Here is a 22,986-nt window from a genome sequence, read left to right on the forward strand (position 1 = left end):
GCCAACCATTAGTAATACACACATTTCTTGATAATTACTGATTTAATACTGTAATTCTAGCAAAACACTAGCATGATGCGCCATTTCCAAACAGCCTATTAATAGAAAACTAAATATACTAACGATAAACTGACGAGAAATGTTTAAAAGAAACCACCACTTGAAATTTGATATACATCTGATGTAGCAGCCAGTAACATATGATGAACACTGCAATAACTGACACGTCTAAAGAAAGAAGACCACGTGACTAAGGTTATGACCATGGTGAAATTATTTTCTGAATTTATTATCAAAGCACCAGCTTCTCTTTTTGTTGGCTGAAGATGTCCTGCCAGCCTATCACAGCAGCATGTGTAAATCTCTGTCAGTGGATATTGTTCATTTCCTCTGGAGCAATAAAGTCTCTCTTTTCTCTTTCACTAAACAATGATCTCTCTGTACTTTGTAGCATCCTGTCTGTTAATGACTATGTCTCCTGTTTGACTGTTAAACTATCTGACTGTGATGGTTCATTGTCAGACTGCACCATATAATATTGTGCACCATACTACAGCATGTTTTGTCTAAATAACTCCACAGAAACAAAAATCTGAATGTGGGTTGGCACGAAGCTTTACCCCTGATTTGGCTAAATGAAGCTGTGGCCTCAAACTCAATTTCATGTTTATGTTGTACACTATGTAAAAGCTGGACCAGGGTTTTGTACACAGGTCAGAACCAATTATGAAGACTGGTTTGAGTCGTGGGATGTTCACTTTTCTGTTATTGGCTACTATTAACAAAGTGAAGACAGAGAGTTCAGTGTTGCCCTCTTAACGACTTCAAACCAACTATAAAGTAAAAAAAAATGAACTGGGGGTTTTACTGTCCAAACCACTGCAGGAATATACTTAAAATATTGTTGCACACTGTGACACATCAAGTTAAGATTTTCCTGAACAGAGACAAAAAAAACTGCATGTAAATAAGTTTAAAATCACTTAGATTACGTGCAGGTTTTAGCTACTAAAGATGAATAAACATGTGTTACTTTAATTTGATTTTATATGTGCAGATTGGCTTTTTGGTGAGGAAGATGGTCAAACAAAAATCATCAACGTATCCACTAAAGATATCATATATTCTGTTGGTCATGGGGAGACAGCAAGTGTTTGGTTACAGGATAGGGACAGAGTGGAGCTTATGTACATCACCAGCTGTAGGTCTTAGAGGTTCAACGTTCAATGTAGAACGGATCTAGGATCACAGTCCAGGCAGCAGCAGTGTCGTTACCTCATAACTCTGACACAGGGATGAGGGACTCACCATGTTTAATGCAGCCAGCATGTGGGATAAAAATCTGACCGCAGCTCTTTTTAGTAACAAAGCAGGTTTACTGTTGTTTATTGAAGTGATTGCAGCTTTAGTTCTGGTAGTAAACATAAGAGTGCACGCCAGGTAACTAATGGCAAGAGGGCAAAGGTGAGTTTAACTAAATCTGGACCCTGGTAACAGTGGTTAGGGGTAACATCTCCCACATCTCTCACATCCAACCAGCAGGGGTTGGGTTGGAGGTGTGATACTCAGGGGATTGCTGCCCCCTAGTGCTGAGAGCAAGGCAGTGCAGGTGTGTTAGGAAGGGGAAGGGAGGGAGGGTGAAGGAGGAGGAGAAGGGGAGGAGCGGGTGGAGGTAGAGAAAAGAGCAGGAGATGGGAGACGAGTACTGGGAGGTGCTACTCGTCACAGCCCAGGAGCTCCATTCGCAGGGTGATGCGCTCGTGCCACTCCCATGGCAGGATTCGAACATATCGCCCATAGAACGATGGTTCAAAGATGTTCTTTCTGTGAACGTTGTTATCGCTGTTACCTGGGAAGATCTGGACACAGAGTAGCAGCCAGTTAAAACAACACACATCATAGGTGTATTTTTTTCATACTGCTTGTACCTGCAACAGCTAAATACTAATGGAAAATATTGGTGTCTTTGGAGTTAAGAGCTTTCTTTAGTGGATAGCATGTTTACTTCTCTTCTTACATTGTATTGTTTTAAATAATGTTTCATTGGAAAAACATGGATGGAAACTAACTACAGTCTCAGGTAACTGCAGAAAAAAAAATACTGTATGACAATAAGAAGCGACTATAACAGTGGGTATCAGACAGACAATAATCAAAGTCTGAAAATATGAGCCTTGTAAGAAAGGAGCCTTAATCATTTGCACAAACTAAAGATTCAAGTCAGAAACTGAACTTCAGTAATAAGAGTTTAATGGATTAAGTCATAGCACAATAGCACATCTGCGAGTTAAATTGATTTTTGGGTGGATTATAAATTAATTCAAACTGAAAACTATTCAGGGCCACTGTCAGCATGATTGGTTCCACATTGTAAGTTGAAAGTATGGATGATCTAAGCTCAACTGTGACTCCATTTTACTACATTTTCCACACACAAAATAACTCTCTGGCAAGGCATGCATCTTTACTTTTAAACACAAACCCCAAATACACCAGGATGTTCTTTTTTTTAAAATCAGTGATTATTCTTATTTCATTAAACAGGCTATATTACATTTTTTTATTCTGAAGTGTATTTTCCCACCAAATTTATTTTAAGATAAGAACTTTATTGATTCTACAGCTGGGAAATTCACTTGTTGCAGCTCACAGAAACAGATATAGTGCAAACAGTATAAGGTGAAAAAAGAGAAGTAAATTTAAAATATAAAAATATTCCAAGTTTATTTAATTGCCTTGTATTGCAGAGTAATGGAATTGTTCTATAATGTAATATATTCAACATCTGTAGCCATGGTCCTGTGTGCAGCTGAACTTACCTTGTCTGTCTTTGTGGTCTCATCCTTCACGATGGTCCAGGATTTTCCATCATCACTGTAAGCCACTTTGAAGGCGGTGACAAACTGGATGTTGCCAAAGTCTTTGGCCCCCTGTGTGATGATTCCTGTGATCTTCCTGGGAGACTTCAGGTCCACCTGAACATGTACATACAGCTTCACTTTACAAATGCAGAGTTGGAAAAACAAAAATCATCACGCAGTTCTGTCCCTTCCTCCTCTCCTACCTGCAGCCACTCAGATCGGTTGTTGGTGGCAGCGGTCCAGGCATTGGTCTTGCCCTGTTTGTCCAGTCGGGCATAGTGAGGATACCAGGTGAAGGCCTCGATTCCCCAGGTGCGGAAGGTGCTGGAGGCCGTTATCTGGTGGTCAGACACCAGGCGGGACTTCATGCCCATTGGCTCTGAACAACCTGAAGTGTTTGAATACACTGTGGAGATGAGACCAGGCAGAGGAGGGGACAACATAGAGAAATAGAAAGAGAGAGAAAAAGAGTATGATAGACAAGGGGCGGACATGAAGACGCCCAGGCCAGCCAGTGCCGTGAAGCAGCAAACAAGACATCCAAAGACGACGATGATGTGGGGCACGATGCAGGTGGTAGAGACAGAACATACAGGTGTATGTGCAGCTTTAGGAATAGTTGACTCACATGATGGTAACAAACAACAATTTCTTGTTTCTACTAACTGTGGATCATTTTGAAAAAAATCACAATGTGTGGTCAGGGAATGGCAGAAAGCTACCTTTTGTGATCTAGAGAAATTAGTCACTAATGCACATTTTAAAATCAACTTACTACTAAAAATTTTGTAAATGTAAAAACAGATTGTAATAATCTCTTTAGCACTTCACATGTTTAGCTAATTTTTTCATCTAGAAAGTCTCTAACAATGACTGCGGTTTAGTGAAACAGCTTAATGTGCGAGTCAGATGTATAGAGGTTCAAAGCTATAAAAGTTACAAAAACTTCCGCTGTATTGATGCTCTCTGTCACAATGAACTGCATTTGATTGTGCAAAATGTGTCACAGAATCAAATGAGGCTGAATTTGGTGACCTGAACAAAAAAGGCTGCAAATAAGCAGGCTTGCCATCATGCACAAACTGGGAAGCACAAACGAAGGGAGAAGAACAGATGCTGATCTGACAAATGAGACAACCATCAAGAAAAATGAACATTCAACAGTGTAATGAGGCCAGCGGGTTTGGCTCACGATTAAAGGGGAAACAGGATGAAAAGATGTTTCTTGCAATGTAGAAGACTTAAAAGAACTTCGTTTTAGGTTTGCCTGCTGTGGTGACAATAAATTTTTAGATGATTAATCTGTCCAATGTGTTCTGAATCACTAACGTGATGCAAGTGTGCCAGTATATTATAAAAAATATGAACATCTGGTTTTAATAAAGAGCGAGATCATTTTGGAATAGAGTCATCAGACAGTGCGCATCTGTTTTCTGAGTTACTGAGTAATACTCTGAGATGCACAGTTTGAAATGTGATCAATCACGAAGTTTAGGAATTGAAATAATGTGCAAACAGTGGGCGTAAATTCTGGGAAAAAAGCATTTCCGTTCCTGAAAACAATTTTTCCACCTAGTCTGAATGACTTAATTCTGTTTAGGCACCAACAAACACTATCATATGGTTGTTCCTAGAGCATGTGAAAGTTGTTTACTCATTTCTGTGTAGGTTTACCGTTGAGTTCACAGCCAACCAGCTCCATGCGCAGGGTGCAGGCCTTACGACACACCACAGGAATAATGCGGATATATTGGGCAATGATTGGGGGGTCAAACAGATTGGTCTTAGTGCTGTCGTTGTCCACGTTACCCACAAATACCTACAAAAGAGGGAGGTGTTAAAAAAACAAATAGCATTACTGGATTAACTATGTTTATCATAAGAATAGTCTAAACTCTCTGAGATTATGTTGTGATGCAGTGCTCTCAAGTGTCTCCTTACATGGTCCCTTCTCTGTCCTTCTGTTCTGTACATGGTGTACGTCTTGCCATCCAGGCTGGAGGCAACTTTAAAGGCCTTGATGAACTCTGCTGTTCCCATGCGACTTGCACCTTGTGTCACAATACCTGTAAAACGCATCTTCCTCTGCATGTTGATCTAGAATCCAGAAGAGTCCACAGTCAAGTTAAATAAAAAAATAAAAAACAAAAACAAAACTTTTACCCCAAAGTTTAAAAATGTCAAGTACTATAAAATCAAAGTCTTGATGCCAGTTATTGAACTACTTCATTTTGTGCATATCTACAGCATTGAAGTGTTAATGTACAGAATCACTGGCCTCACCTGTATCCATGGGTTCTTATCATGAGCAGCAGCACTCCAAGCATTAACGAGCCCCTTGTTGTGGAGGCGGGAAAGCTCTGGTCCCCATCGCTGCAGGCCCAGGAGGCTGTAGCGAACTGATGAGGCTGTGATCTGGGATTCAGCGATGCCGCCTCCCTCCATGCCAAGGAGAGAAATACAACCTGGGGCGGAGAGGCGTGGAGCAGATTTAACTTCAGATAAGCTTTCACCCTAATGCAAATGTTGCACACAGTTTAAAGAAAAACCTAATTTAAAGGAGCTCACATTTCTACAGAAAAATTCTTACTTTGTTCCCTGCATAATTTTTTATTCTTTTAAGCTAAGATTCTGTTTTCTATCTTAAGTCAGAGAACATTTTAATCTGATGGCTTTAAAGGAAAATGGTGAGTGCATACTGATACTGTTAAAAAACGAGTGAGTGAGTATATGCTGTATGCATATACTCAGAGAGGTAATCAAAGTCTAAGGATATTCTTCCATATTATGCGTGTGCTAAACCATAAAAATCATTAAAGATGCAGAGCTTTGAATCAGCTTAATTGAATAAAGGTATTGATTCTTCATCTGGGTCCAGGCTCTCCATTTTCTGTCTATTGATCATCCCAAAATCCAGTAACCTGGCTGCCTTCCCAACCCTATCGTCTTTAGAGTCTTCTTTCAACTGCACTTACCTTAATTGGTATATTTATATTATACCAGTAATAGCACTAATTTATCATTTATTCATTTGGTCTTCAGAAGAAACTTTAAAGTGAACAGGCAACACATACTCCTACTATTATAAGTAGTAGAGGAAGTTATTTTTAGCTATATAACCATCATGTGAGACCATGTTGTAATGTACCGTTCTGGCTGGTCACACTTACGCAGTTGGCAATGTTTGCCCACATAAGGGGAAGGGCAGTGGCATTTGAAATCTCCGTCCAGGTCCCTGCAGGTGCCACCATTCTCACATGGCTGCCCGGCACAGTCGTTCACATCTACAGAGACATAAGTCACACCTTCATTCACTGTAGTCAGCCATAACTGGTTTATTAGTCAGCTGTTATCAGCCAGTCTGGAAATAAAGCACAGAAATGTGAGAGAAGATCATGTCATGCTTGAGAAAAAAAGTTTTGATAATTCTTCAGATGTTTCACAATAAGGTTAGTTAAAGCCATGCCAACAGTACTGCAACTATAGCAGAGTGAAGGAGCTGTTTCTTCATTAGATGTAATTAGACAGTTAATGTAGACTTAATCAGGATATTTAATATCAAAGAACAAGCTGCACCAAGGCATCATGTGGTCAGAGAGTGAGAGGAGTGGCAACTGGGCGAGTATGGAAATGACAATAAATAAATAAAAATTCAGACACGCTATGTAATCAGGGTCGGCCATTTCAGTTCTTAGCCAATTTCCTTGTAATTGCTTATATATCCTCTTGATGGCGCCCTCATCAACACTAAGTGTGCACCTCAAAGGGTAGGATAGATGACTCAGGGAGGGAAACGAATCCCGAATGAAAGACAAGAACTGGCAGTGTGACTAAACCAGCTTTGAACACATTTTGACCACAGGTTCACATTTAGCTGGTTATACTGATGATTGTACAGCAAAAAGGGATTTTCCATCAACATATGCAGTGCAGTGCTTTTATCTTTAGTGGTTGTTATTGCATGCAAACAATCCGGGCACACAGATGTAATATTGCTTCTAGCAAAAACACACGGCAGCATCTCCCTACCCACATGCTCTCTCCATAAATAGCTCCATGTCCAAACATTGATTTTCACATTGTCACTGGAGGAATACACTGATTCTGAAATGCATATGCACAAACTCTGGATAATGAGGTCTAACACTTCTCGCTCCAGGAGCTTAAAGTAAATTTAAAAAAAGAAAAAGAAAGAAAGACTATTTCAAGCAGCGATCGCTGAATACTTTAAATATCAAACTGTGTACACTTAGTAAATAAGCTGTCTAATCGATTTACTTTTGTAAAACAACTTCATAGCAGCTACTATCTGTATCCAGATATTCTGATGCTATTAAAAATATCTTCAGGTTTCACTGGCAGAAGGGCTGTCTTAGTACTAAAAGGTGCCTAAATCTGACTTTTCAAACTTAATAAATTGTCTAACCAAATCAGAAAACTAAAACTGTGGCACAGAATAAACTTGTTTGTTGAACAAATACAGTGAATGCAGATACCATGATCCATTAAATAGATTAAAGGTTTAGTTTGTATGCATGATTCCAACATTTAGACTTTAGGACTAACTAGACTAAACTTTCCTTGAGATGACCTCTGTTGTGATTTGGCGCTATACAAATAAAACTGAATTGAAGTGAATTAGATTAGTTAGAAAAACACAGATCTACAACCCAGAGATCTACATCAGTAGGTGCTGACAGACCTTTGTCCCATGTGCGTCAGCTGGCCCTCTCTCCAGTAAGAGGATTGGGCACCAGGAGTAGGAGGATCATACTGCCTATTGCCCAACTAAACTCTCTTATTTATTTACCTGACAACCAGAAGGGAGTCAGTGGAGGGAGGAGCCTGAGGAGCAGCCAGCATTCTTTTGACAGGTAGAGAAACACCGCAGAGGCTTGTAGATATGTTTATCATCAGGGCTATGCAAGCCTGAAATGTATACACTGTAATGATGACAGATGCACAGAGGATTCAAGGTGAAGACTGTAACTCTACAATGCCAACCAAGAAGAACAATGCTGACCTGACACCTAAGCAACTGTTACATATTTAGCAGTATCACTAACAGTAACAACACACTGTTTGCATATAGTACACATTTCAGGGAGCAGAGTGAGATGTGTATGGCCTGTATCCAACAAATCCAGTGGCTTATAATGGAAACAACACACTACCACATTATTTAGAGTGTCTATCTGTATATCTGTCTCAGCATGAGGCAAAAACCAATACAAATCTCATGCAGCTTGTTTGAAACTCGACTCTGATTAATCAAGGTCAGCTGGCAGTGCATGTGTTGACCAGGAAAACTATCTGTGTCCAGGATCTATGCTGCAGCCAGCAGGACTCAGGCTTAAACAAAGGTGCCAGGATGCATCAAAAACTAGTTGAGGATTGAAACGACAAGTCAGTTAAGAACCTTTAGTCCCAACAAATACACTGGCCTATACTGTGTTGAAGTAATGTACTGTATTTATGGTATAACTGTTTTCAACCCTGCACCTTTAATACATACAGTTTGCATTGGGACTGCCATACAGAAGCAAAATTAGCCTTTTCCTCCAACCACTGACAACATGAAATGAGAAAATGATATGTTTTTATTCACCACTCCCAATGTTGCCATGGTACATCAACCAAATAGGGTGCTCTACATGCATTACTGTCACCAGATAAAACTGAGATGGCTTATATAAATAAGAAAAATATTGACGTTTCCAGATGTGTGATCTTTTGTGCACTGTGGACTGGACTGTCATTAACCAGGGATTGCCAGTGGCACCCAGAATAACTTTAAATCATCTCTTTGCCAGGGTGTCACTGTTGGACAGATGCAGTCCTGAGAGGAATCTCTGATGTCATAAAGTAGATAAGTGCTCACAAGATCCTGTGCGCCGATACATGACAGCTGTGGTTCTTAAATTGCAATGTCTGCAGCATTTAAATATCTACAGTCAACTTAATTTACATTTGTTAAGTTATACATTTATTTTTTTCTTCATTGGAAACATAAAGAACAAACATTAAGCTCAGAGTGTCATCAAATTGACAAAGTCCTGACTCCATATCATTGTGGTTTGAGTGAGAACAGGGAGTCTGGTAAGATAAAAACAATGGATTTCCCCTGCTGAATGTCTGAAATTATTCAACACCACATTATGGTTACATATTTACACAAATGTGGTTATTGTAGTTTCTCAAGGATCTCAGGCAAACCCTCAAAGGAACACAAAGTCAAAGAGGTGTGTGTACAGTGCTCAACTTTCTGAGTGAATTCCAAAATCATGAAGAAAAAGAGCACAATTTCTTAAAAACATATTTTGAATAAAAATACATAAATCGTTTTCTAGTTTAAGGGAGCTGGACATTTTTAACTTTTAAAACTATCAAAAATCCTTATAGGTTTGCTTTCTAAAAAAAATTCACCTTAGTTTAAAAGTACATTAATTACAAATGTATGATCACATGTAATTTCTAGTTTAAAACTATAGAAATCTATCATGTCAGTTGGTGGGTGGGTTACTGGTCTGTTGCTGTTTTCTTGTTTACCTACGAAGGTTCATACCCTTTACTTAAAACACTGCTGCTTATATTGCTCAAGATAATGTTCTGATTTCAGGTAAGCAGCTTTGGCGATCTAAAAGACCAGGCTAACTTGTTTAAAACAGACAATAACAATACACCATGAAATGCATATCACGCTGAGTCAGATCCATGACAAACACATGTACATATTATATGTATATAAACACTGTCTTTATGCCATAGAGGGCATGAAGCCCAGTCTGCCCACACTACCACATCCTGGGAGTAACTGAAAGCTCAACTGAAAGCAAATAGTTCAAACACACCCTTCTGATTTCCAAGAAGCAAATAACGGGCTTAATCTGTTATGAAAATCTGGGTTTTAGAGACTGTAAGCAATGAAAAAGCTCATTCTTGCCTCACTGTTTACATCCATCTGCTTTGGCCCAAAGTGAACAGCTATCGACATCTCTCATTCTCTCTTCTGCATCTCCATACTTGAGTCCCCCAACACATACACTCATTCTCTGCAACTCATGAAGGCTTTTAGGGCAATTTGACAGGACAGTCAGAAGTGCTGCAGTCAGACTTGAGTAGTGAGTGTGACATTGTCAGGAGGGCAGACTTAATTCACCGTTACGCCTCCATGTTCACTTTTTCACCCAGCAACAGAAGCAGTGCTGACGTTGTGCACGCTCAGCATGGACCTCTACTTTCTGTTGGCTAGACGGGAATGAGGGATGGACCATGTGTGCATGTGTATGCTAAACAGTCTCTATATGAGATCATGAGCTGTGTGTGGTTGTGTAGGATGTGTAATGCACACGTGATTAAGCCTTTACCAGCAGAAATATCTTCCTTCCCTTGAGCAGTTTCTCAAAAGGAAAATTAGTCCTTGCAGAGAAAAAACAAAATAATACAGCTAAACTAGATATTAGTTTACGAAAAAAAAACTTCTGCACACCTTGTTGTTTTCAACTTCTTTCCCATACACAGTAAATTTTAAAGAGAGGAAAGTGCTATTTTTAACTCTATATTCTATTCCCACCTAGTCCATCTTCCACTTCTTTACTGGGGATTCTTCACCGTTATATTGTCTATTTGCATTTTTGTACTAATTTGTAACAGTGCATCAGGTTCAATTCTACACCTGGCTCCAATTTCATAACCTAAAACTAGTTCATCCTCCTATCATAGAGTCCCAAACATTATCACAAATTATCAGTGAGTGTATTGTAGTGGCAGCCTTTAAGTTTTAATCAGTTGCTGCCCCAAAATATCTTCTCAATACAGAACCGAGTGCGGGGATGCAAGTTAAATTCTGAACTACACTTCACCTTCCATGGTTAACCTCAATAGCAGCTTCTACAGCACCTCTCCTTCTGGGTTTTACAGAAACCATATGAGTTGGCTGTCATTAGCCTCGTACCCTACCAACACACACAAATTAGAGAGCACTTAAACTGTCACAACACAGTCATCAGTTTACAAATGAAGGGGGACCTCCCTGACCCAGTAGTCCTTAGAGGGGTTCTCCTCAACCAACATGGTTAAATAAATTCTCATCATGATCCCTTAGACATTATCTAATTAGTGTAAATGCCTGCTCTGCAGAGTGCTTTTACCACGGCAGCTAACGTAACAGCACTTGCCAAAGAACGTGTTAATGGATATGGATTTTGATGAGCTGTGATCTGTGGCTCTCAGGAGTAAAAATAACTTGGCTATGTTGTTAAATCAAATGGGAATGTTTGGAAATTGGAGCATAAATATGTACTGGGGATTCTGGATTAAAATAGATGCTAACTTGGAAACCACTTAGCTGGCTCAGAAGGCATATGTGTGGTTCCACTGAGGTCTGAGGCATGACGGAATTGAACATCAAATCTTTCATTGCAAAAGGAAGTCTTCCTGACAGGGTTAGGGTGAACTGATAATAGGGTTGTTTGTCTAACACTGGCCTGATCTCAGTGCTGCTTTTGCTGTTGGCCTTCACTCAGAAATAAGGAGAAATATTGCTGGCCTCAGCAGTTCATGGTCTATGAATGTTAGTGTGTGTGTGTGTATGTGCGCATGCATGCGTAATTGTTGAATTCCTCAGCCCCCACATGCAGCCAAGAGAACAGAGAGCACCTAGATCCAAGAAGGAAAAGAGATCACAGTCCTCAACACAAAAACACACACACACACACACACACATTTTGTATGGCAGTCAGTGTGAAGACACTCATTGACATAATATAGGAGGCATAGGCCAAGTTAATCTACCTTGTTTCAATTTTTAATTTATCAAGTGTACTGCCTTACCCTAACCTTAACAATCACAACTAACCCTAAACTTTTCCCTAACCCCAACCTAATTCTAAACCTAACTCTAAAACCTAGTCTAAAATGTCCTCACTTTGTAAAAATGTCCCCAGTCCAATGATTATAAATTCACACCGATAGCCATACAAACACACACACACACGCGCACGCGCACACACACACACACACACACACACACACACACACACACACACACACACACACACACACACACACACACACCATTCTCTCCTGAAGTCCCAGTTTCTGTTACCTTTTTTTGCATTTAAATCAGCCCCTTGGACACCTAGGATAAAAGGGCATACACAATCAAACACAAAACACATGTAGGATTTTCTAGTTCTTTCTGCACACTTGGTCAATGTTGCCCTGCTGCCTTCTAATGCAAACAGTAGCCATCTGTCTCAGTGTTCAGGGGTGGAGGCAGTTGAAGGAGAGCAGCACGTGTTTCCACTGTTGTGTCCCTCGCCCAGTATGACCCTGACTGAACCAACCTGGTCTGAGTTACATGTGAATGAAGCTACCATAAGGAAGACAGCTGTCTGTCTGGAGGCAAACACTCACAACAGCTGTCTCCATGTTAGTGTTTCAGGTTGAACTCAAACAGGAACTTCATTAGACTTGCCAATTAATTATACTTGGAGACTAATGTGTGTCATTAGGAAAGGAAAGATACTCGTATGCTCAATGGTCATGACTCATGATTGTGATTAATAATTGAATTTCTCAGTCAATCTTAAATACAGTTCTAATAAAATAGTCAAAAATAGCCCCAAGAGATGTCTTGTCTCACAGAACAATACTGTTATGAGATTCTTATATATCATTCATACAATGAATGCTGCAGTAGCCTTTTGCTTTATTATTGGCACCAGTGTAAATACTAAATATGTTTAATACAGCCACAAAAATACAACTTTCCCTGGGTGACAATTGTAATATTCACATATGACAGAGTGAGACAGATCGTGAATTGGATGTGAACCAGACTACTACTATTTATAAAATATTATATCATCCTATAAACTTATAGGGATAGGGAGGAGGAACTTACTGATCTGGCAGTGAACTCCTTCAAAGCCTGACTGGCACTTGCAGACGTACTCACTGAAGACATCACCTCTGCGTGTGTGGCCTGTCACCTCACAGATGGCATCATTCTTGCAGGGATTAGGGTAACAGGGTCCTTTTGGAAACACATACACACAGAAAAGGAGAGCCAAGTTAAACAGAGGTTAAACAGTACCATGTATGTGATCTTCCATACATATTTTTCTATCAGATCAACAAATTGTACAGAATAACTCATATCTGAGGTTTATTTTGACCTCAAAGACATTACTTACCAGTCTCAGTCTCATTGCAAGTTTCACCAGAGAAGCCATCAGGGCAGATACAGATAAACGGAGCTCCTGCTCTAATCACACATATTCCACCATTACTGCACACATTGACTTCACAGTAGTCACCTGCAGACAGAGGTAGGGAGATTAAACAAATTAAGCTACAGAGATATGTGGATTTGCAGAACCTCACAGTAAAGACAGTAACTTATTTACAATATATACATACTTTTCCCTGTTCGTGTTGCAACAAGGAACAAGCCACAAAGACATTTGAGTAAGATTCATTGCAGATGTTTATTATATTTGAAAAATTATTGATAGTAGCTAAATTAAACTGGAAGAGCAAGATATTTAAAGAGAGTAAAGCAAGCTTTTTTACAAGACTGAATTTGACTTTATGGCAGCAGGAAAGAGAAATGTTGTTAAAGAAGAGAACACAATAAAACTGCTTGTGTAAATCACCCAGCTGCAGTTTGTAATCCTTTCACAGTCAAAACTGTCTGACAGCTCAAGATGTCTGTTCTACAAATATCAAATTTTTCCAAGCCTATATTTCAGGACCAGAAGAGGACAATTAGATACTGTAGCAGTTGTGACTTTTGTGTAGTTGTGGCATTGGCTCGTTGCACGTCTACACTGTATTTAGTCCATTTTCTTCCATGTGCAGTTCCTAGAATTAAACCTGTTATGCAAAAGTATCTGTGAAGATTCTCATTCAGTTATCTGAAGGTTTTCTGTGAGAAAGACAGAAACATGTTTTGACAGAGTAGCAGCTGAAGTCATGTTTTTATCCATTATTACATTTGCTGTTCCAGTCCCTTGTTGTGCTGCTCAACAACAGGTAAACAGCCTGCTGCAGGTCACGGCCAGAACAGCTGAGTAAGCCATCACTACACTGTAAACAACACTAGACGCTTCCACTGGCATCACTGTTGCACAGTCTGAACCTGACAATCTGGCAGCTCTGTGGGCAAAAAGGAAATCAAGTCAGCTGGCACTGGATAGAGAGAAATATGATGTGTAGTGGTTTTCAAAAGCATGAGGACTTTATGAGCTGTGATTTACTGTTTTATTGTTTTATGTCAAAGAGATTTTGCAATTAGGTGTCTATGACAACAAATTAAATATCACAAATGGGAAACTAAGAGTGATACTACAATTAAGTATCATAGATTATCACAATACAGCAAGACTAGTGGCTTTATTTAAGGTTTGAACAATAAACCTCATATAATTACAATTTTCTGCACATGGATACATAAAGGTTTGGAAATCAACACTTAAATGATACCCTTCTATTCATTTTGACATTTAAAATATGGAGGAAGTAAATAATTAAGATACTTTTAACATCAGAGATGATAAGGAAGGCAACACTTATCGTTTGGATAATTGTGAAGGAAACTGCGGTTGGACCCCAAGTGTGAAATTGGTGGTTTAAGCACCACAGTCTCTGCCATGCAGGGTAAATAGGAGCCCTGATCTCACATTTTTCCAGTGCTTCAATGTGGGGTACCTTTTCCACCACAAAAAAATAAAACTGACTTGTGGGAGTAGATAATATTTTTTTAGACTTCAAGAGTAAGAAAATTGCCATTTAATTTCTGCTGCGGCTACACTTCTCGGAGGCCACAAGATCACGACTGAAAATTACATTTCTGAGAGGCTCCCAGGTTCCTGTGCAATGCTGCCTGTTTCTAAACTCACAAATACACTGGGGCAACTTTTCCTATTTTTTAAAACACTTTAAGTTAAGAGCGCTTCAAGTAGTTTACTTAGTGTGAACTAGCTGATCTTCAGACAGATGAAGGATTAAAAACACAATAATAAAATAAATAAATATACTGATGTTTCTGGATTGTAGTGTTATTTTATACACTAATGTTGAAATCTGGAGCCCATTAATCATCCATTAACAACAGAAGATGTCAGACAGATTTGCATTATATTCATTGAGGGAAAAGGGAGAAAGAGAATGAAAGCAATCTACCCTGCCAACATCCTGCTTGGTTATTTATTCAAAGAACTGCACTTCCCATGGACATCCAGTGTTATCAGTGCTGTATCCAGTGTCCTGGCCTTCAAGTGCTTTCACATCTCATGGGACTATTAGGCAACAGACTTGGCTGACACCATCAACACATCCTTATCCAAAGGTTTTTTATCTCAAGGGAAGGAATGCAACCTCCCTTCCTACACTGGCAGACAGCTCCCTTCAGGAAGTCATCTCAGCATTTAGAGATAAACTGAAGAAATTGTCTTGTATAAATTGTATATCTTACTGATGACCCCATGCTATTTAAGATACAACTTAAGAGAAATAAGAGAAACAACACGCTTCATCTAACCGTCTCTGTAAATCTTGGTTGTGTTCTGACTAAAGAGTAATTTAGTTGGGAGTTAATGTGGATTTATAAAGGAACTAAAACCAGTGATGTATTAGTCAAGGTGGTCAGCAAAAAGACAAACCAGCAGAGGCTCTTTAAAAATCCCCAGTGATGCAATTTGAACGCAGTGAAGAAAACAATGCTCATTTGCTCCCTATGGTTTAATGAAATACAATGATATATGAACTTGATTGTATAAGGAAGAAAAAGGAGAAAAAAAAAAAACTTCAAACTGCTGCAGAAAAAAATGCAGTTATGCATTGTGTGGTTTCCTCACCACAATATCTGTAAGCTCAGTTACTGATTGAGATGGAACCAGATACTTATTCTTCCCTATTATTTACACAACCAGCTGACAGACAAATATTGTTTCAGATAAGCCAAGGATTATGCTAATCAGTGGCTGTGGTTCAGTTTGGTTTACTGAGAAATTGTGCAGGAAAAGCAGCTTCAAATTTGTCACTGACCCACCACAGCCTATATTAGGAAATGAACACATTCCTTACTAATTTCTTGTGATATGTAGCCCAGACACCCTAGAGAGTTTTGGTTTTATATCCGTTTTACGTTCTGTCTGTGTCTATATCTGTGAGCCCAAAACAATGCTGGTGAATGACCATGATCTCTTCCCATTGTCTCTGGTACTTACTTTTTATTGGAACCACTTTCTACTAAAGACATAATTAATATAGAAAAACTTGACAGACAAATGTTGCTGCTGAATGTTTCAAGCAGTGCTTTTACATGTGAGCATCACAATGAAATATCCATTTACCTACAACAGAAATCCAAATAGCAGATCCTGTTAGAGATGTTATTATTATTTGTATAAATTAATTCTTATGCTGCTGAAACTGTCTACGCAAGTAAAAATTCCAAACCTATTCAGTAACACAAAGATACTTTAGGTATTTTTAGACAAAATTATATTTAAAGAGCCCACATTTTGACTTTTTAGTCTAGGATGCATGTAGACACACACTAAGTATGTTAGAAGTGCATCTTTTTTCCACATTTCCTGGTGTTGTATAAACCAGTCCCAGAGTGGCCCATTCAAAGTTTTACGCGAGTCTCAGGGAGACAATCCCTGATCTAATATGGCTTCATATTTTATTAATATATGTTTAAGACACACAGATACTGCCATTACATTACATACATTCCCAAAAACTACACCAGAACTAAGAATGCCCAACAAAGTCCCCCATTTTATCCGGTGACAGATTAGGAAGGTATGTGGAGTTGTTTTGGCAAAACAAGCAATTTCCACAGAGCATTGTACTTTTCTAATTCCTTATGAGTCATGGTTTGTGCCTTTCCCATGAGCCCTCAGCCCAAGAATGAGTTTCAAATACCAGACCAAAAACACAGAGCAGTTAGAGTCAACCTCACATAATGATCCAGTCCCCAATGCAACAACCAACAAAGAGGGTGTGTTAGAAAATGCAAAACCTTAAACCTCAGATATGAAAACACCACTGTGGTTGGATAATTTCAGTGCACGTAGTAATATTGTATAAGGTTAAACCATGTAAAGATATCAAATATCCAATGACACTAAAATTAGGTACTTCTGTATCTCATAATCTCTTATTGTCTACGTTCTGACGCCAGCTCTATTAATAAAACAAGTTTGTACTGACTAAAGTATTAAATTATTTGCCTATGTACACAGGTTTTACAAAAACCCAGTCTCATATCTCAAATGGCTGCATGGGCTTGTGTTTTCTTGAAGGGAACAGTGAACATGATAAGTCTTATATTTACTTTTTGAAACAAATGAGGGGCAGGACAACATGTGGTGCACGCTTCCTGCAGAAGCTTCACAGAACAAAAAAAAAATCATTACTGGTGCTAGGGGAATCTAAGTGATCTGATTCAACAAAATTACTTTGACCGGAGCACAGGTGAACAGGAAAAAAGGAACCTTCGGCTAAGCAAGATCACAAGCAGAGAGTAAAAACACCTCATGACTGGATAGCAAAATTTATTCTAGGATGTTATTTAAGGGCTCTGGGCTATGGGCATAAAGATGGGGGAGCCATTTCAGGACACAAGGGCTGAAAGGGGAGTCTTTGAAGATACTTGCTGCAGCTCATATAAGAAAAACAGTGACTGGTTAGGGAGAGAAAAGAGCACTTTATTGCTCTGACACTAGTGAGCAGGAAAGCCTTAATCAGTTTGATGCTTTCTTTAAGACAAACCATGCTATTTGCTGCATTAGGAAAACACACAGTGATGATCATGGGCAAAAATCTCTTTCATTTGAATTGCTTTTGAGTTATCAAAGATGATTTGAGGAAAATCAGTAGCATACCAAAAATAAATAAATAAATAAATAAATAAATAAACTTAGTTTGAGAGGGATTTAAAGGAATTAGCTTGTTTGAAATGAACTGACAAAGTAGATGTTGTAATGACCTAAAACCATTTAATTCATGCTGATTGTGTAGAGGCTGATAAATGCATGGGAAATGATAAATGACTGCATATACTGTATGTGTGTGTGTGCTTACGTCAATACTCATATCCTGTCTTTCCTCAGGCCTGAATACAGTAAACACTCTGCCCTCTGCTCTATCACGCACACACTGAAGCATATAGGCTGGCAGGCAAGTGTGGGAACTCAGTGTTCCAGAAAGCCAAGCAGAGAAGCATGTGCCCCTCTCTGTCAAACACACACACACACACACACACACACACACACACACACACACAGCCCTTGTTAAAACTGTTAAGGATGTCCTGAAGCATAATAAGAAGGCTTGAGACCTGTAGAGTGCTAATCTAGTCTGATGACTTACCACTGCCAAACTGCACTACTGAGCGGAGACAGAACAAAATGCAAACCTGGACCTTTGTAACAGGAAGTGGATTTATCAGGGTCAGGCCTACTGGTGTCCTTAAATAACCCAAACCTGTTCGATATGAAGATCAGCAGGAGTCCAGCTGCAGGTGAGCTTTCTGTAATCTGCAAGTGCTACTCCAGAGCAACACAGCCATCTGCTGCTGCTCCAAAAAAAAAAGAGGGCCAGTTACTAAAAATACCCACAAGCGTCACGCATCATCATCAAAACAAGATTTTCTCCTAAGTACTATTACTGAAATAGAGCCTGAAATACTGTCACAACCAGAACAGTCTAAATTTAAAGGAGCCATACCTGTACACCAGAACAGTCATTAAGTTGTCACTAACATTCACAGAGACGTTGTGGGAACTTCTCTTCTTCATCGATTCAAGTAGTGCCAATTTTATCCTTGGCTCAATGTCTAAATTCACATGAGAGCGAGTAAAATATTCAGCATCACAGATTGGAAAGTGGGGCGAGAGACACTAATAAAGCTGCCCAAATTAGAAAATACTCCATACTGTGATAAAACATTGATTAGGGAAGCTATTCAAAATTCAGATGGAAGAAAAAGATCCTGTCCTGTTCTAAGGGATTTGGAGGGAGAACACATAATAGAGTCATCAGTGCTGAACAAGACATACGCCTGAAGGGAAGACCCAGAACAGGCAGATGGTAAGAACTGTATTTGACTCTGAAGCACACACATACGCAAACTTACTGACACAACATCAACTTAACTAAAAATCTACAGTACGGCTACAATAAACAAAGTAATCAGACCATTCATTAGTCAATTAAATTATTTTAGTAGATTTGTTAAAAAAATGTAATATCAAAATAATGTATTATTCATATTAATCCACTCTAGCTTGGTTGTCACTGGATTTTGGAGCCTGCGACTGATCCTGATAAGTTAATAATCAATATCCAATTTCATGTTGAAGCCAAAAAGGTCTATTGACCTCAGTATTTTCAAAGATTTTGCTCTTATAAGGTTTGAAAATCTTCTAAAACCTTGAAATCGAAACCCAGAGTAATTCATATTGTAATAGGAAATTAAGGTTAAAAAAGTCCGATAACTGTATGATATTAGCAATTGAACCCTAGCAAGTTAACGTGTACTACTCATTGTTCATATGCACCTGTCTACATCCACACTTTAGACACACATACACCATTGGCAGAGTGTCATTCTATATTTAGCTGTGGTTCACTCAGCTGCCCTAAGTGGTCTTGTTTGAGAAAAGACTGCCTCAGCCCTGACAAAGAACACAGTTTTCCACTTTTCTCTCCTCAGCAGCAAATACAGGCGACAAGTGAGCTACAACCTGCTGAATTGAGCCTAATCAGGTAAAACACAGGGAAAAATCCCTCCCCTCAGCTCTTCTTCTACCCTGTAAACATATTGAATGACACAGCAGCAACAAGTCTCATTCCCTCTAGCCCTGACAGTGTGGAAAGGTCTCAGTGAGCGCTGTTGTGGGTGGAAGTTCACTGGCATGTCTATGTTGGCGGCTGCATCCGGAAAAGTGACTCAACGCTGTGGTCAGGATAACCACACCTATTCTCAATGGCTAACCCGTCTCTGAGCCTTGAGGAACAAACATGTTGTGATGTGTGCTTCTCTACAGACTGACAGAAAAAGTGCATAAAAAACACAAATATTCCTTTTTTTCTATCAGTCTTGAGCAAACCTTATGGTTTATTTTATTTTTTGCTTCAGGAAACTGAAGAAAGCATTTTTATTGCTGACAAATTGGCAAATTAATCAATAATGCAACAGATATTTACTTGCTGCCCTCATCTACAGCCTTAGGATGGTGTCCTTATTCAATTTTGATTAGCATTAACTGAAATGCTAAATTTGTGGTGACAACTAATCAAGTTATGAATTATTCAATTTTCCAATGTGTAAGAGTGGAACAGGAACATCATCAAACCAAGGAAAACACTTGACATGTCAAGACTTCCTCTTCCCCAGAAAAATCAGGTCATTTTCCCCTTTGTCTGTCGTCCTAAATACGTTTGATTCATACAAATGCAAACAAAAGCCAAGCACCAACGGGTTGGGGTTATCACTGGAGAAATATAATAGCAAGTCTGTGGAGCTTCTTAAAAGGATCAGCCTACACAAAGGTGTTGCCCCCAGGTGTTAATTCTGCAACCATGCATTATTTCATACCAAGCAACCTACAAAAGTTGAAAAACATTCATTTATTCTCGTGTACAAATTGCGTGATGCCTCTTATCAGACTACAGTACAAGCCTGGCACCTCCACAGCTGATCCTCTCACGTCCTGTCTGCTTAGCAGAGGATCGCTCGAACCCGTCACCTACAAATACCCACAGCTCCGTTACTCTGGTGATTAACTGGCTAGTTCATGGCGCCAGGCTGAAAATAAGCCATCAAATACCAAACACAGAAAGAGATAAATAATATGAACCACATTTCCAGTGAGTAAAGTTGAAAACAGCTCAACTTTACAACCATTTACTGAACGAACTCCACCGGAACAGCAACGGTCCGGGGACGTTAGCGGCGGCGGTTGGAACTGTAAACAAACACAAAGGGACAACTCACCGTCCACTCCGAGCACCACACAAGCTGTGAAAAGTTGCAGCCACACGACAACACGCAGGTGTGTCTTCATGGCTGTAGTTTTTCTTTGTGGTTAGTTAGTTAGTTAGTTAGTTTAGTTAACGCGAAGTGTCGGAGGACGGCGGCGGCTCTGCGGACGCTGCTGCGCGGACGAGCTCGAGCTGGTTGTGCGGAGGTTCGACTCCCAGGCAGCGGGAGTAGAGCGCGAGCACGTGCGCCTGTGCCTGTGAGCTCAGCCAATCACCGCCTGGGCTTTAATTGTAGCCACGCCCTCGGCCCCTCGTTGTTAAATCACCATGGAAACAAGTGAAGCTTTCCCGTCGGATGCTTCGACGCCATGTTGGTTGTTTTGGTGAGGGTTTGCAACCTGAGAGGGAAATTATCACAAACTCATGCATGCACCTGAGGGACTGAGTCAGCAGGGGAGCTGCGGTAGCACAGGTCCCCCCCCCCTCTTCACCCCACAAATCTGATTGGCGACCCCTGGTGCCCCCTGGCCGGAGCAATGGTGCAAACTTGCAAGGCCAGGTGGAAATTCATGGCACAACTATCAAAGTGCATGGATGAGGTTAAACAATCAGAAAACACCGAATCTCCTGCAACACCGGCAGGTTACTGAACAACTTGCATTTCAGCTTTTGGTCTTTATCAGGGTCTGTTAAAGCAAAAAGCAAATACTCCATATATGGTCAACAGGTGAGCACAATATGTGGGGCGGAGCCCTAATTAACCTGCTAGGTGTCTGGTAATTGTGGTCCACACCAAAACAAGTTTGTTTAATTCCCCTCTATAAAATCTGAGAAATACTTGTTCATACACTTTGCAAATAAACTGTTAAGATTGAAAAACAAATCTTAAAAGATGAATATTGCCACCTATTATTTTGGCTTTTAGCACCTCTATGTGTGTGAAGAACAGTGATGATATTTGGTGTTTAAACTTATTAAAATATCTTGTAACAGGGTTAGTGAGAGAGGGAGAGCAAGGTAGCGCAGAGTAGATACATCTTAAGGTTCCTTGTGGCATCAGGAGATACGTGGAGATGTGTGTATTCATTTGTCTCACTACTTTTCTGTAGGAGTTTTGGAGTTTAAAATGATTATTATTTATTGTCATTATTACATATCGGAATTTATAAATCATGGAAACAAAAGGAGCTTTAATAACGATAGTTTAGCATCAAACCTAATGTCTTGATAAATATCTTTGATGTAAAAACCCGTATGAGGTAAAACACCCACTCAACACTTTTTGCAAAATTTGAACTTGTGGATTATGTTGTGCTGTGTGTGTTTTTTTAATTCAGCATATTGCTAAATGAAGTCATGTTAAATCAATTTGCCTCAAACTACATGAACAGTACACACAGCAACACAAAATAACATAGTTTTTCTCTGGAGGACATATTTGCAGCTTTGTTTCATAATGTAATTTTTCCATTGAATCTGTGTGGTTGAAGTTTTTGGCTGTTTCTTTTATAGTTCTGGTAAAACTCCCATGATGATGCAAGGCATGAAGTATTCCTCTGAAATGCAGATTAAGAGGTTCATCTGTGGGCGTTTCTTGGCAGGGACCCAGCAGAGGGTCACAGCTAAGTTTTGTGCTGTCCAAGGGTGTGGGTGTGAGGTGAGGAATGTTTTTTATTGGGTGTATCTTTGAATCTTTCACTTAATTTTGCTTTCATCCTGGTCCAAATTTAGGAGACAGTTACCTCTACAGGGTATGGTACCTGCATTGTGGCATCCACCTTTAAATTTCTTTTCCTGTGGTGCATAATGTGTCATATTCTACAGTTGCAGGAACAATATTCTCAAACTCTGAGTTGCACTCATTTTGACAGGCAGGGTAAAATTACCCTTCTGTAGCTTAGTAACAAGCTAAAGTGATTTAAATGCAGCTTAAAATGATCTCACACTTTGCAACTGGCTCAAATACATACAGTAAGAAAAAGGCTGCTGTGCATTGAGGGTCGATTGTAATCGCATCTGCATGCTTAGTGTATCTCCTTTCTCATGCATGTTTAGATCGAATACAGCTAAAGAAATGTAGAGACAGTTCAATCGTGAAAGCGTTCTGTGTGAAATCTCT

The 22,986-nt window shown here is 39.6% G+C and overlaps 1 protein-coding gene across 4 annotated transcripts; it reads right to left on the bottom strand.

The window, feature by feature from the left end:
- Window positions 1-663: 663 nt before the first annotated feature.
- Window positions 664-21,085, bottom strand: mfge8b (milk fat globule EGF and factor V/VIII domain containing b). Of its 4 annotated transcripts, none has more exons than XM_026365192.1 (11): window positions 20,881-21,085; window positions 13,061-13,183; window positions 12,769-12,900; window positions 11,968-12,000; window positions 6,032-6,145; window positions 5,145-5,326; window positions 4,803-4,958; window positions 4,536-4,680; window positions 3,065-3,249; window positions 2,820-2,975; window positions 664-1,859 (listed from the first exon to the last, which is right to left on the bottom strand). In XM_026365192.1, exons 1-11 carry the CDS (start codon window positions 20,948-20,950, stop codon window positions 1,716-1,718), a joined length of 1,440 nt encoding a protein of 479 aa, XP_026220977.1. In that variant the 5' UTR covers window positions 20,951-21,085; the 3' UTR covers window positions 664-1,715. The 4 variants fall into 4 exon arrangements, with proteins under 4 accessions (XP_026220977.1, XP_026220976.1, XP_026220979.1 ...); XM_026365191.1 differs by having other exon boundaries at window positions 3,065-3,267; XM_026365194.1 differs by lacking the exon at window positions 11,968-12,000.
- Window positions 21,086-22,986: the final 1,901 nt, after the last annotated feature.

This window comes from Anabas testudineus, chromosome 6 (assembly GCF_900324465.2).
Source record: "Anabas testudineus chromosome 6, fAnaTes1.2, whole genome shotgun sequence".
NCBI classification, from domain to species: Eukaryota; Metazoa; Chordata; class Actinopteri; order Anabantiformes; family Anabantidae; genus Anabas; species Anabas testudineus.

Bases quoted from the DNA above. Each gene is read 5' to 3' on its own strand.
- mfge8b (XM_026365191.1), bottom strand. From the start codon at position 20,950: ATGAAGACACACCTGCGTGTTGTCGTGTGGCTGCAACTTTTCACAGCT. The intron at 13,184-20,880 runs GTGAGTTGTCCC...CTCTGTCTGCAG, and splicing joins TGTGGTGCTCGGAGTGGACG to GTGACTACTGTGAAGTCAAT. The intron at 2,976-3,064 runs GTAGGAGAGGAG...GTACATGTTCAG, and splicing joins ACCGATCTGAGTGGCTGCAG to GTGGACCTGAAGTCTCCCAG.